The 13,710-nt window shown below is 34.0% G+C and overlaps 1 protein-coding gene across 1 annotated transcript in view; it reads right to left on the bottom strand.

The window, feature by feature from the left end:
* The window catches only part of LOC129226062 (calcium-binding protein E63-1-like), a 260,650-nt gene extending 256,189 nt beyond the window's left edge, over positions 1 to 4,461 (bottom strand). Inside the window, exon 1 of the mRNA XM_054860643.1 lies at positions 4,174 to 4,461. Within this exon, the coding sequence (XP_054716618.1) occupies positions 4,174 to 4,176 (3 nt within the window). The 5' untranslated portion in view covers positions 4,177 to 4,461. The remainder of the gene's footprint in view (positions 1 to 4,173) is intronic.
* Positions 4,462 to 13,710: the final 9,249 nt, after the last annotated feature.

Below are 13,710 nucleotides of genomic sequence, written 5' to 3'. Positions count from 1 at the left end.
TGTAATTAGCAGGGGTTAACAGTGCTTGGTGCACTTCGAAAATCCCCTTTAATAATTACTTATTACCTATAATTTTTTTCTAATTTTGGGAGGATCCCGGGGTCCTTGGACTCTTTATATATATGCCCTTGTCCTCAACCGATCTTTAACTGTTATTAACAATCCTTTTAAAGTATTGATTACCCTTGCAAACACAGGTCATCCACATTTTATTGTTATACCTATGTTTAAGCAAGAACTTCTTTGTATACAACATTTTTAGTTTTTTTTTTTTTTTCTGGTGCTAAAATTAATAAGCTGCTTGACTTTGGAGCAAGCTACATAAAATTGGCCGAGTTGAAAAAAAAAAGTGTTCTCTTAGATCGATCCCTGCTACTTTTAACGTCTGTCCTTGTGACTTATTAACGGTTATAGCAAAGCAAACTTTTACAGGAAACTGCACTCTTCTAAATTCGAAAGGATAGTCCGCCTGTGATGATGTTCTTAAAAACTTCGTTTCTAGTTTTGAAAAAAATGAAAGCAAAAGACGGAAACATTATTATTTGACTTGAGAAAAGCCTCGAATAATCACGCGAGAAACAAAAAAATATCAAAATTAAAATTCGCTATCGACCAAAAGTTGAGATGAAGTACTGAATAATGATTTGAATGGAGGAAAGCCTCCGAAAATAAGGGATTTAAATTTGAATGACAATTTTTAATTCCACAGAATTTAAGGGGTTTTAATTAATTTCTCCTAAACTAATTGATATTTCGAAAAATCCTTTCTTAGTGGATACTTTCGTAATCATGTGGACATGCCTGCCAAGTTTCAAGTCTGAGGCTTCAGCCGTATAGGCTGTGCGTTGATATATATATATATGTTATCTCAGGACATTGATTTTTATATATTAAGATAACAAAGCCAAAACTTAGCATCACGATTCCTTTACAAATATTTGCGCGTGTTGAGAGCGAGAAAATAGCTTTAGCTCTAAACTTCGTTACTCCTGAAAAACTCGCGTTATAGCCATTTCGCGTAAGTCGGATCGCGTTGTAGCGGGAGTCGACTGTACTACAAAAATGGCTTTGATGAAGTAAATAGTAATTAAAAATAGTTAAAGAAGAACTTATACGGACAATAATGAATTTATTCACATCAGTTTTTACCCTGACAAAGAATTAGCACTGAAATATGTACGATTAATTCAGTACATAGCAACATTGTATAAAAGTTCAGCCATACGATGGATTAAAGGGCTCGGGGCAGAACTGTGAGAAACCACAAGGAGTGACTTTTTCAATCAAAATTTTTGTTTCTCATAACTAAAACTGAAATAAACATGGCAATGGATTATGTCATTTGGAGAAAAACATATCTGGTTTAGTATTGCAGAATATAGAATGTGCCTTTGAAAAATTCTACAGCTATGTTTTATAAGTTGAAATTGGCCTACTGAAAAAGTCATATCATGTGGCATATCACATTCTTGCCCCGAGCACTTAAATTATCTTAAAAACGCGTAAACAATAAGAAAAAAAAACATTTTCAGCAAAAATATTAATAATCAGACAGTTTTGATGAGCATTTTTCGTAATTTTACTTTTCTCTGCCCTTTACTTACCAAATCATCCAACATACTACTGTTTTGTCTTAAAAATATTAGTAAACGTTTTTTAAAGTGGAACAAAAATTTACTAATTTGAACCAATCTAAAAGTAAATTTTCAAGTGATACAGTTTCCGGAATTTCTTTAAATGAATTATGAGTATAATGGGTGTAACTTCATGTCAGGTTTAAATGAACTATGAGCAATGGGTTTAATTTCTTATTAGGTTTCCTGAAGTAAATTTAATCATTTTTCTCATTTCGCATATTTGATAAGGATATGGTGTTTTTATGATTTTAAGTTGAAATTATCCGATAGATATGCATCTTTCAACAATTTCTTTACTTCAGTAAGTTACCGCCCTATAGCCAGGGCTAAGGCAGAAATACATGAAATACACCGCCAGCTCAGTCAGTTCCAGCCGAGAACAACAGTATCGTGCTTATTATTACTCATCAGCCCGACTTAGGAAGCGACTGAGCTGGAGGTGGAATACCTGTTAAGGAAGCCAAGAGTGCCAAACAAACTGGTAGCTAATATAAAATTAGCACATGTTATATCCATGCCTTATTGCCTTCAATCTTCGAGTTGTACCGAACCATTGCTTCGGTCACTCGTCTGGTCCGTGATAATTCTATATTAGCTACCAGTTTGTTTGGCACTCTTGGCTTCCTTAAGAGGTTTTCCACCTCCAGCTTAGTCGCTTCCTAATCCGGTGATGAGTGCTAATAAGCACGAAACTACAGTCCTCGGCTGGAATGACTGAGCTGGCGGTGTATTTCATGAGTTTCTTTATTTGTTTACATCTCTCTCATTCAAAAGAAGTACCTGGTTCATAGACTTTTACACTGTTATGCCGTAAACTAAGCAAGTAAAAATCTAAAATAAAGAAAAAAAGAAAGAAATAGAGAAAACTACATAAAAAATGCAAGCTAACCCCAAATAGTTCGTTTACCGCATCCAAAGGTTCGTTTTGCTCTTATTAGGGATGATCAATCTGGTAAAGTATTTACATAGCTGGAAGCAGCGAATTTCTCACATACGCTGAGATTACCTTCACACTGGTAGCTAAGAAGCTTTAACGTGCCACTGTTCTTTTAACTTTATGCATATATATAGAGCCGCTATATAAATAGACCGACGCATCAGCTTAAGTTTAGCTATTTTGGATCGGTATTTTTTCATTGTTGCGCTGCTAGGGTTACCATAGAAAAGTTTCGGGTTTCGCCAAATTCGGAGAAAATAATATTTTATTTAATAAACAATTCACGTGTGCCGCTAATAATCGCTCACAGGGAACAATCACCAAACACGATAACTCGCCAGAAAAGACAACCACTAAAACAATTCAAAATGGCTGATTTTAAGCTGATGCCCCGACTCATATATGGATGCCTCACTTGCCAAATCGAGTAACTCCATAAAACAAAAAAAAGTAAGGAATAGTTATGAAGATGATGCTACCCATAGGGGTAAATAGGCCCTTGTGTTCATGGCTGGATTTAGACTAAACGGGGCCCTAAGCTATTTCAGATACGGGGTTCCTTTTGCAATCCGGAACACTTTTCTGTCGGTGGATAAAGAGGCAATGTTTAAAATGCCCCCTCCCCACTGTTTCTTTTTTTTTCCTGTGATATAAAAAGCCATACTTCACCTATTCGTAAAAAATCTGTGTTGCCCGGTGTCTTTTTTGGATTGATCTTAAGACGGGGAATAGTATCAAAAGAAAGAATGCAGGTCTCCCCTTCAAGTGTGGTTATAGAATATCCTAAATTATAGGGGGTTCGAGGGTTTCTCCCCCGTAGGAAATTTTGAAAAAATAGATATAAAATTCTGCAGTTTGAAGCCATACAAGGGGGTAGTTGGAACTACAACAAAATTATTAGGAATAAAACAGGCAAACTTATAATACTCTTCTGCATATTACAATAATACACAGTAAAACTTGTTTTTGGGTTACAAAATCAATGACAGCAGCAGACAGAAAGAGTGAATGGAGAAAACGAAAAGAGGTAGTGTAACATTCTTTTTTTTTTTTTTCGAGCTAAACATATTGGCAATCCGCAGTAGAAGAAGGATAAAACCAAGCAAATCAAAATAATTTCTAAAATAATGCATTCGTATAGCAAGCAGTAGCAAGATATGAAGCATGTGAGTCACAAAAACTTATCTCAAGTAATATGTTATAGAAACATGAGAACCACGATTTTTACATTTTTGATGCAGGATGTAGCCAGGAGAAATAGTCTTGGCAGCTAATCACTCCCATTTGTTAGAAATTTTTAAAATCAAGATGTGTAGTCACATCATTCCAAATTTTCCTTTTCAAGCATTTGGGAAGGAAATTTATTTTCTTAAGTACTTTTCATTTTTTTTAGAAACAAAGCTCGTGTTACATTTTCTGCCATCACATTGTCAGATGAACTGAACCAAAACTTTAATATAAATTCACATGCTAAGCATTGATAAAGTACTATTAAATTAGAAATGAGGATTTTTTTTAAAAGTGGAGTTGATCGATTTTACAACTAAGGCATCCATATATAGGGGCCTTACATGTATCTACAGATTTGACTGCACTTACCATTCTTGAGCTGCCCCCATCTCTGTGGAAGAATCTTCTGAACGCCTGCGCCAGGATTGAAGGATAGATGAGGGGTGTTCCCTCCGAGACCGAGACAGCAGCCCTGCACAGAGTCCGGCAGCAAGAGACGTTTCCGAAGAACGACACGGACCTCGAGAGCAGCGGCAGGTGCCTACATAGCCAGAGCCCTCTCGAAGGGGGCACTGCGGCCGGCGCGGAGTACCGGCGGGTCTGTGGCGGGCGGCGGGCCGGATAGCGGTGTCTGGAGCTCCGTGGAGGATCCAGCGGGACGGCTTATGCCGGACCGGAGCAAAGAAAAGTCCTGTAAGAAAAGATATATTTATTTATTCACTAGCCGCCTGCGGTGACCAGCTGGTCCGCCTTTTTACGCCATTCGCCATTTTACGCCAGGGGTGCCGCCTTCGGCGGCTGCTTAAACAATTTAGCGACGACATTAATCAATGTTTTTCTCTATAAATCAGTATTATCATTCGTTTTTTTTTTTATGCCAATGTTGCCGCCTTCGGCGGCTGCTTAAATAAATTTCGTGGCGGTGTCAATCAATCTATATCTATCTATATCATTAATAATTTGAATAAAATATTTTCTAGATCTGTCTCCAGTTTCGTCATTTGGAATATTTTTAAAGGAGGGGGAGGGGAGACACAAGCGACGTACTCTTCATGCAAATTTTGTCGAAAAATAACAAAGAGCACTTCCTCTTTATGTGAAAGCATTGTTTTTTCAAAGTCATGGTGTATGTGGGGGAGGGAGGGAGGGGGGCATTGACACACAATGTGCAAGCACCCACCTATGGCGGCTGTTTGGCTAACTTGTCATTTACCTTTTTACTTCAAGTTTGCCGCCTTCGGCGGTTGTTAAATAAATTTGGCAGCAGTATTAATCAATCCATCTCTATCTCTTTTTTTGTGCCATTCACATTATTACGCCAAGATTGCCGCCTTCGGCGGCTATCTACCTTTACAATCTATCTCTACATTTTTTTATCCATCTCTATTTATTTTGACCTCCTCGCCCATTTCCTAATAAAAACAAAGAACACTCAAAAAAACGCTTTTTTTTATTTAAGTAGAGCAAAAAAAAAAAAAAAAAAGCTCAAATTCCCCGTAGTGTGCAAAAAGTAGCGTTTGACAAAGATAAAAAAAATCTCGCTGTTTTTATTGACTTAAATGCGCACAACTATGAAATGTAACGTAATATAGATACAGCGAAGGTCCAGCTTGGGGGGGGGGGGGGATGGAAAAAGAAATAAATGCAATCCCTAAATAAAACAAAAAAAGGGAAAGAAAAAAAGCAAGCGCTGCCGAAAAAACACGTGGTCATCATGTCAGAAAATGTAGAAGCAAGCTATATAGTAAAAAAAAAAAAAGATTAACATTGCTTGCGATTAAGATAAGATTCCATCGTAAATATCGAATCGAAACCCAAGTAGTGACGTCACAGGCATAAAAGATTGAAGAACGCTTTTTTCGACTGATGCGTGAAAGGACATGATGTGTTCAGCATTAAAAAAATTGTAAAAAAAAAAAAAACTATTGCGTATTTTTAAGAACTTTTTTCTTCTGAAGAGGGCGAAATGTTTTTACTATTACCAACTTAAATTTCAAAAATGAGGCTTTGATACTTCTCGCAGGATGATATTAGAAAAAAGTAAAACCCAGGAAAATATGCAAATTAAAGGTTTTTTCAAAAATTCATAAAAAATACAAAAATTGCTCTATCTTCAAAATTTTTTTGTTCATCATATTTAAAATTAAATTTCCGACACTATAGTACCAAAAAATATTTGTCTGGCGCGATTGGTTCGGGGTCTGTGAGGTTAAAAGTACTAAAAAGTGCTAAAAATCACATAAAGCATTAAATAACTTTTTTTCTAATTAAAATATCAAAAATCGAAGCCCGAGGTGCGCAACTTCAGCAAAACCCAGCTAAAAATAATCTTCAGAAAATCTGCAGAAATAAATTTTTTTTGAAGTATTTTTCAAGATTTCTGCAAATTTTTAGAAGAGCAAGCAAAATCTGCATTTTTTCTTAAATAATCTGCAGAAAATCCACACAAAAAAGTTTTCTTTTTAGTTTTCTCTTAATATTCTGCAGATTTTTTGAAGGTAAAAAAAAATCTGCAAATTTTCTTCAATTAGATCTACAGAAAATCTATACAAAAAATTCTCTTACAGTTTTCTCTAAATAGTTCGCACGTTTGTAGATATTTTATGGTCATTAAAAAGAAATCTGTATTTCAATTTAAATTATTTTTCAAAGTTTTATTACAGTATAAAAGTTTTTCACACTTTAAATTTTTTTTATATTTTTTTCAGTTTTTAGAAAATTAAACACATTTTTTTTGTTTTTCTAATTAAAATCAGTAATAAATAACTTAAACTTTTCCCCCAAGAACTTTGATGTATATTTTGATAACTTAAATTGAAATTTTAAAGCATTTTAACACGTTTGAAACATTTACCAAAGAAAAAATGTCTGTTTATTGTATTATATAAATAATATGACATGAAAATCAATTTTAATATAAGTGCATGATTCAAATCAAATAAAAGTGAAATTACAATACATCATTTTTTTTTTTTTTTTGAAAGACAAAACGATATTGAATAACGCAAGTTATTACATGGTTTGAAAGGGCTTTCAAAAATGTCAATTTCAAGAAGGATACGGATTAGAACAGAGTCAAATTTGTCTCACTTGGAGAAAAATCAGGAAATTGAAAATAAAATAAGAACAAATATGACTTGAAATAATGTTCTCGAACGGCGCGCCGTTCGAGTACAAACGCACCGAACGCCAAGCCTCTTACCGTCCACGGAGGGCCTCGGTCCGTCCCAAATATTCGGGTGCCACAAGGCTACGAGAGTAGATGACCCCTCGACCAGGTGACTCGTATTGTTTTTTTGCTCCGTCACGGAAACAAATAATTAGGGAAATTTCAAGTTTCATCATTGGAAACCCATGAAAAAATCTTGGATTCATGCCTCGGTTCACAAAAAGGTAAGACACTTTAAAATTCAACAATTATTATTTGATTAAATTAACTTTTATTTAACAAGTGTATTAGTATATTAGGGTTAGTTTGAAAACGTTATGCTAATCGGAGGTTTTTAACTTTTGAAATTTTTATTTTTTCACCGATTGACTTAAAATTTTGAGCGAACATTTACGTTGTCAATATCTATTAATAAAAAAAATTGTGTTACGATGTCTCAGTAATAACCAGCCTAATTAACTTAATTATTTTCCACCACGTGGTCGATTTGGAGGAATTTTTCGAAATTTTTAATTTTTACAAATAGTTCTATTTATTATTTCGTCTTGAAACTTAATACTAATTTTACAATCATAGCGATGTATTTTTGTGACAAATTGGTTTAATTATTTCAATTTGCATAAGCACCAATTTAATAAAAATTTAAATTTTCATTTTGGAGGAGTAGTTCAAGTTTTAATTATATGTTTATTAAACAAACATGAAACACCACTCTGTAGTGAATTTACTCATTTTTATTAAAGAAATGTCGAAACTTAAAATTAAAAATGTTTTCGGATTTTTATTGCATTAATTTCATTTGTTAATTATTGTTATCTACTATTTTAATTTGCTGGGTACATTTTTTTGCAGTTTATCTACAGATTTTCTGCAGAACATTTAAGTATACTTGAAACATGCTTTCTTCACAAAATCTGCAGAAAAATTGAGCATATTTGGAACACGCTTTCTGCAAAAAATCTACAGATAAAATCTGCAGATTTTCTTTAGAAAGCATGTTCCAAATATGCTTAAATTTTCTGCAGATTTTTTTTAAAAGATTTTCTGCAGATTTTTTTTAGCTGGGAAACTACACCTGTATACCAAATTTCATCTTTCTAGGCCTTACTGTTTTCCCGGGATGCGCGCCACACACACACACACACACACACAAACATCTTATTTTATTATATGTATAGATTTAAACCCGCCAGTGGCGCAGCGAAGAGGAAGTTTTGGGAGTGAAAAAAAAAAAAAAAAAACCAAGAGGCATTGGTTTTAACATAGATGGAAATTCTAATACAGTAGTTTATGCATATGAAAGAGCTGTATTGATCAAAAAAATTCTTTCAGAAGGTATCCCCCCCCCCTCCCCGAAGTTTTTTTTTTCAATCAAAAAATCTACTCCAGAAGGTATTTTTGATCGAAAAACCCCTCCAGAAGGTATTTCTGGCTGGCTATAGTTAGCCCCACCAAACACCACCGTATCTACCCTGGTGTGTTATTAATCGGAAGGCAGGTGTAAATGCGATAAAAGACATAAAACACTTAAAAATGAAGTGGTTCTAGTCTTTGAGAAGGAATAAAAGATGGAGAGAATGAAGCTTTTAAGTCTTGAAGCAAGTAACTCAAGCCATGTGATATATTTTAAAGTAAAGTATTGGAAGAAATCGGGTTTTTTTCACTCATTTCACGTAAAATGTGTCTCCCATTCATTGTAGTTGAACCATACGACTTAGGATCTTTGTCTCAAATTTTCCTAAGATAATGCTTGGATTTTGCTCCCTCCATTAATGCTTTAAGGTTCTAGTTATTAATCCTTTAATCAGTTTTTAGTCGAAAAATTACCAACACGTCAATGCAAACAGACAAAATCAGGAAACAATATGAATTGAAGAGGAGGAGCTCTTTTGGTTCACATGATGTCACGTGCCTCGGCAATGAACGTGTCAAGGACCGTTACGGGATATATGATACAGCGAGAAGCAAAGGGATGGTAAGTGGACGATTTAAAGCTTTGAGTAAAACTCATTTAAAGTTCAAATCCTAGGTAGTCTTTCATGATTTTCTTTTCTCCAAATCATGCTGTATCGCAGCACTCATAAGAGCTACTAGTACTGTCTCTTGCCAAGTTACGGAGGAAAAGTTCTCCATCGTTTGTACTTGATATCTCTAAAATTTTGAATTTCGCACTAACTTTCCTTTGCTTCTCACTGCCTCATGTGTTCCCTGTGTACAAAATCATTTTTTTAAAATAAATACAAATAACTTATAAGTTATATTTATTATTTATAAATTAAAATTTTAGGATAACTTTATGGCTAATTTGGCATTTGCACTGCTGGATGGCTTGCAGCGCGGATCTTGAGCCGGAGAGGACGGAGGAGAGCTTTACGTTAAAGAGTGAGAAATGGAAAGAAAAGTAACGAAATGCTTAACTAATGAATCAAGAGGGGGAAAAAAGAATTTGCTTGTTTGCAGCATTCTTATACCAACAAAAATTAACAACAGTGGTTTTGCCAAAGTAAGGTTCGAAAAACACACCGATTTTGATTTGAAATCAAGTTTTTCATCGCATCAAAAGGGTTTTTCAAACATTTGGCTTGTGAAACATTTTGCGCTATGAAAATTCCTCACACTATGGTATTTAAAAGAAGTCTGTAAATACAAAGAATTACAATAGCTAAAAGACGTTTACAATTTTAAAGATGATAAAAAATCCTGAATGTGTAATAACTTTTGATAAGCTATTTTAGCTTTTGATAAGGTATTTTTTAACGATTTTTATTGTTGGAAAACGTCCTTTTTTGTTGCTCTAACCAAGGAACCACACGTATAGTGCAATAATGAAAAAAGTTCAAACAGGTAGCAATCGAAAGAGCTTTAGAAACATATTTTTGACGTAAAAGCTATTTGCCCTCGTCCGCCCGTTATCGAGATACAAGTGCTGAAACTGCCGAAATTTCAAGAAAAGTGCCAAAGATAAAGACTTGGCGAGAAATTGATCACGCAATTTCACTGTCAGCATCCATCCACAAATCGTGTGAAATCGTATCTTCCATTTCTGACTGAAACTCGCTAAATTCGGCGACTGTTCTTAAAATTTCGGCAGATTTTAAGATCTCATACTTCGATAAGGGGGCACAAGGGTAATTAATTTATGCGTCCAGAAGCATGCTTTACAACGTTATTTCACCAGCTACTTAGTTAAATGCTTTTCATACTTACACTAGAGTCATTCCACGTCAACTGACCTAATTTTTTAAGTCGTCCCCACGCGACAATCTCTGATTTGGATGAAATTTTATGGAGGTGTAGAGATACCTCTGAAACTAACATATGCAAATTTTCAGCTTCCTAGATTTATCCTGAGAATCTAGGATCTCCGAAAAATGTGATCCAAAATGGCGGATCAGTTTTTTGTGCCGCTAAAAGTACGTTTGGCCGTTATTGGATTCAAGAATTTTTGTGCATTTGAGCTCGTTAGATTTTGTGTAGCATGCGCGTAAACTTGTGAAAAAGCGCGATGGACAAAATTTTTCCTAAATTTTAGGTTATCATAAAACTTGAACAAAAATAATTCAAAACGTCGTGCTTCGTGATTCCATTGTAAAAATACTTGATTTTAATGGGTTACAATTGTAGAACTATAAATATCTACATCCTAAAAGATATTGTAATCCAAAGTGGCTATCAAAACCGTTCAAGAGAAAAATATTCTAATTTCAAAGCGCTATAGATCAAGTTTGTCACCACGCATCTTTTCGTTAAAACCATTAGACAGAACATATTTCTTTCCTTTCAAAATAATTTTTTTTCGATGTTGTTTTTTTGTTTAAGAATTAAAAAAAGGGGTTCGAAATTCGGTCTGTCGGAAACGAATTGACATGTTTAAGAGCAGGTTGCGAAAAATTTTATCACACTCGAAACCTGAAGTGTTAGGGGCAATTAAGTACTTTTGATTGTAAATACATTCTAGTATTTTCATGAATTTGAGTTCATTAACTTTTGTGTAGCACGTATGCAAATTCGCAAGAAAAACGCATTGGAGAAACTTTTTCCTGGATTTTATAATGTCATAAATTCTGAACAAAAATTATTCAAAAGCTCGTAATTAATTTCCATTGTCAATATACATGTGTTTAATGGGTTATATTTGCGGAGCGTAAATATTTATTTTCTAAAAGATATTGACATCCAAAGTGGCTGTCCAAATCGTTCACATTGAAAATAGCCTATTTTTAGTGTTCTGTAGCTCAAGTTCATCACCTTGCATTTTCCTTTTCGTTGGTACCATTAGAAGGACCACATTTTATCCTATAAAATTTTTTTTTACGATGGGGTTCTTTCAGAAAAGCGTAAAAAAAGAGCTTGAAATACTATTTAAAGTTAGTGAGAAAATCTCGTTCTACAATAATTATAGAATGGTGAATGCCGTGAAAACCGACTAATAGTCATTTTGCAACTGTTATAAGTCAGAAATTGCTTTTTATTTATCTTTTAAAACGAAACTTTGCAAATGAAATATGATAGGAAAAGAAACTTATCTTTTTCTGTCTGATGTATCAGTCTGCTCCCAGAACAGGATATTTTTCTGTTTCTATCATATTTAATTTGCAAGAGAAATTTTTAAAAGAGAATTAAAGAACTATTTCTGACTAATAACAGTTGCAAAACCCCTATTAGTTGGTTTCCACAGCATTCACCATTGTTGATTTAGTGTAGAACGAGATTTTCTCGCTAATTACAAACAATATTTCAAACTCTTTTTTTTTTTTTTTGTGCTTAACTAAAAGAACACCATTGCAAAGAAAAACTATTTCTGTAGGAACAAATGTGTTCTTTCTAACGGTACCAATGACGAGAAGATGCAAGGTGACAAACTTGAGCTACAGCACAATAAAAATGGTCTATTTTTCATGAGAACGATTTTGATAGCCACTTTGGATGCCAATATCTTACAGAAAAATCAATATTTACGCTCTGCAACTATAACCCATTTAAAACATGTATATTGACAATAGAATTACAAAGTACGAGCTTTTGAATAATTTTTGTTCAGAATTAATGACATTTTAAAATACAGGAAAAAGTTTCTCCACTGCGTTTTTCATGCGACTTTGCATAAACATAAGTTAATGAACTCAAATGCACAAAAATACTACACTGTTAAAATCGGGAGTAACTCAGGGGTAGAGAATTTTACCCTAGGTTGAAAAAACGGTGCCTCAGGGTGCAATGGAGGCTAGGAAGTGTCGTTAAGGTGCTTTTGGTTCCTCAGTGGGTGAACGACGTTAACGAAAGTGCTAAAAGACCATTCAATAGGAGGGCGACTCGTTGCGCATGCGCTCTGACATATTATCCAAAGACAACTTCAATTTCAATGGCAGACGAAGGAAGATGCAACGAAATTTACTTTCACATTGAATGAAGTAGAAAAGTGAAAATTTCGTGGATTAATCTTCGAAATCTCGCGTAAGTAAAGGCATTTGATCATAGTGTAGCTCTTAGGGCTTTCGAACATATTTAAAAATGTTTAAAATTTGTTGACAACTTCTTGTTCTTCCGTTTACCTCATTGAACATTTAACGCCTTGCTATTTATATCCTGCAAAACCGTTACCTAAAACTATCTATCAGTATTATCTTGAGCAACAACATTATATAATAGTTTAAAAAACTAAAAAAACACGCTTTAGTAGCAAAATGAACTAAAAAGTTAAAAATAATCTTTGGATGATAAGTATATAAAGAGTTGACCAAACACTTAATTTTACTGTAATTAAAAAAAAAGCGTGGGGGGGCTGACTATTTACATTTTTGCATATATAACAAGTGGAAGAAATTTAAGACAACTGATAAAAAGCCCCCACGCTTTTTTTTCTATTACAGTTAAATTAAGTGTTTGGTCAATTACTTTATATATTTGTCATCCAAAGATTATTTTTAACTTTTTAGTTCATTTTGCTTTTAAAGCGTGTTTTTTTGGTTTTTTAAACTATTATTTTTTTTTTCAAATAAGATTTCGAAACTAAGTATTGCTAACACTTGTAACTCTTAAACGCAATCTTTGTGCGTGTGTTTGATTTTTATAATGGAATGTATTTTAGTATTCTATTGCATTATTTGCATCAGACATTTTGAATGTTTTTTGGTAAATTTATGTGCAAACATTGTTACACTCCGCAGCTCTGATTTGTACGTTATAAATAATTCTAATAAGTCACTGGCTATTTGTCCAAAGAAAAGTTGGACCCACAAACATACAAGTTAAACTAATAAAAGCGTGTTAATTAGAATAAACTAATAACTTATCGTTACTAAATTAATTTGATTCTAGAATATTGCATTGTCATCGGGTCTGAGGTTGCATTCCAAATTTTAAAAGAATCCGATCACAAAAAGTAGACGAAAATTGAGTTGCATTATTATAAATTTAATTTCGGTAGAGACGGGATTAGAACGCACACCCGGGTGAAAAACTGACTAATTCACACGACGTGCACCAGAGGTTAAAGATGGTACCCTAGGTGAGAAAAATGGCACCTTTATTGCTTCCTATAGCGACCCCCCCCCCCCCTCCTTCGTGTTATGTGCGTTTTTGAATACAATTGTGTTTATTTATTTTGATTTATATATACGAAGTCTTGATACATTTTTCACAATGAATTAAGGTTTGATATTAAAACTTGTAATTTAAGGCATTTGATCACATTTTAGACTTTTCAACATAGCTTAGAAGTGTTCACGACTTTAATT

The sequence above is a fragment of the Uloborus diversus genome, chromosome 7 (genome assembly GCF_026930045.1).
Source record: "Uloborus diversus isolate 005 chromosome 7, Udiv.v.3.1, whole genome shotgun sequence".
Classification (NCBI taxonomy): domain Eukaryota; kingdom Metazoa; phylum Arthropoda; class Arachnida; order Araneae; family Uloboridae; genus Uloborus; species Uloborus diversus.
The sequence above is the reverse complement of the archived record's forward strand: the minus strand, read 5'-3'. Positions and strand labels throughout refer to the sequence as shown.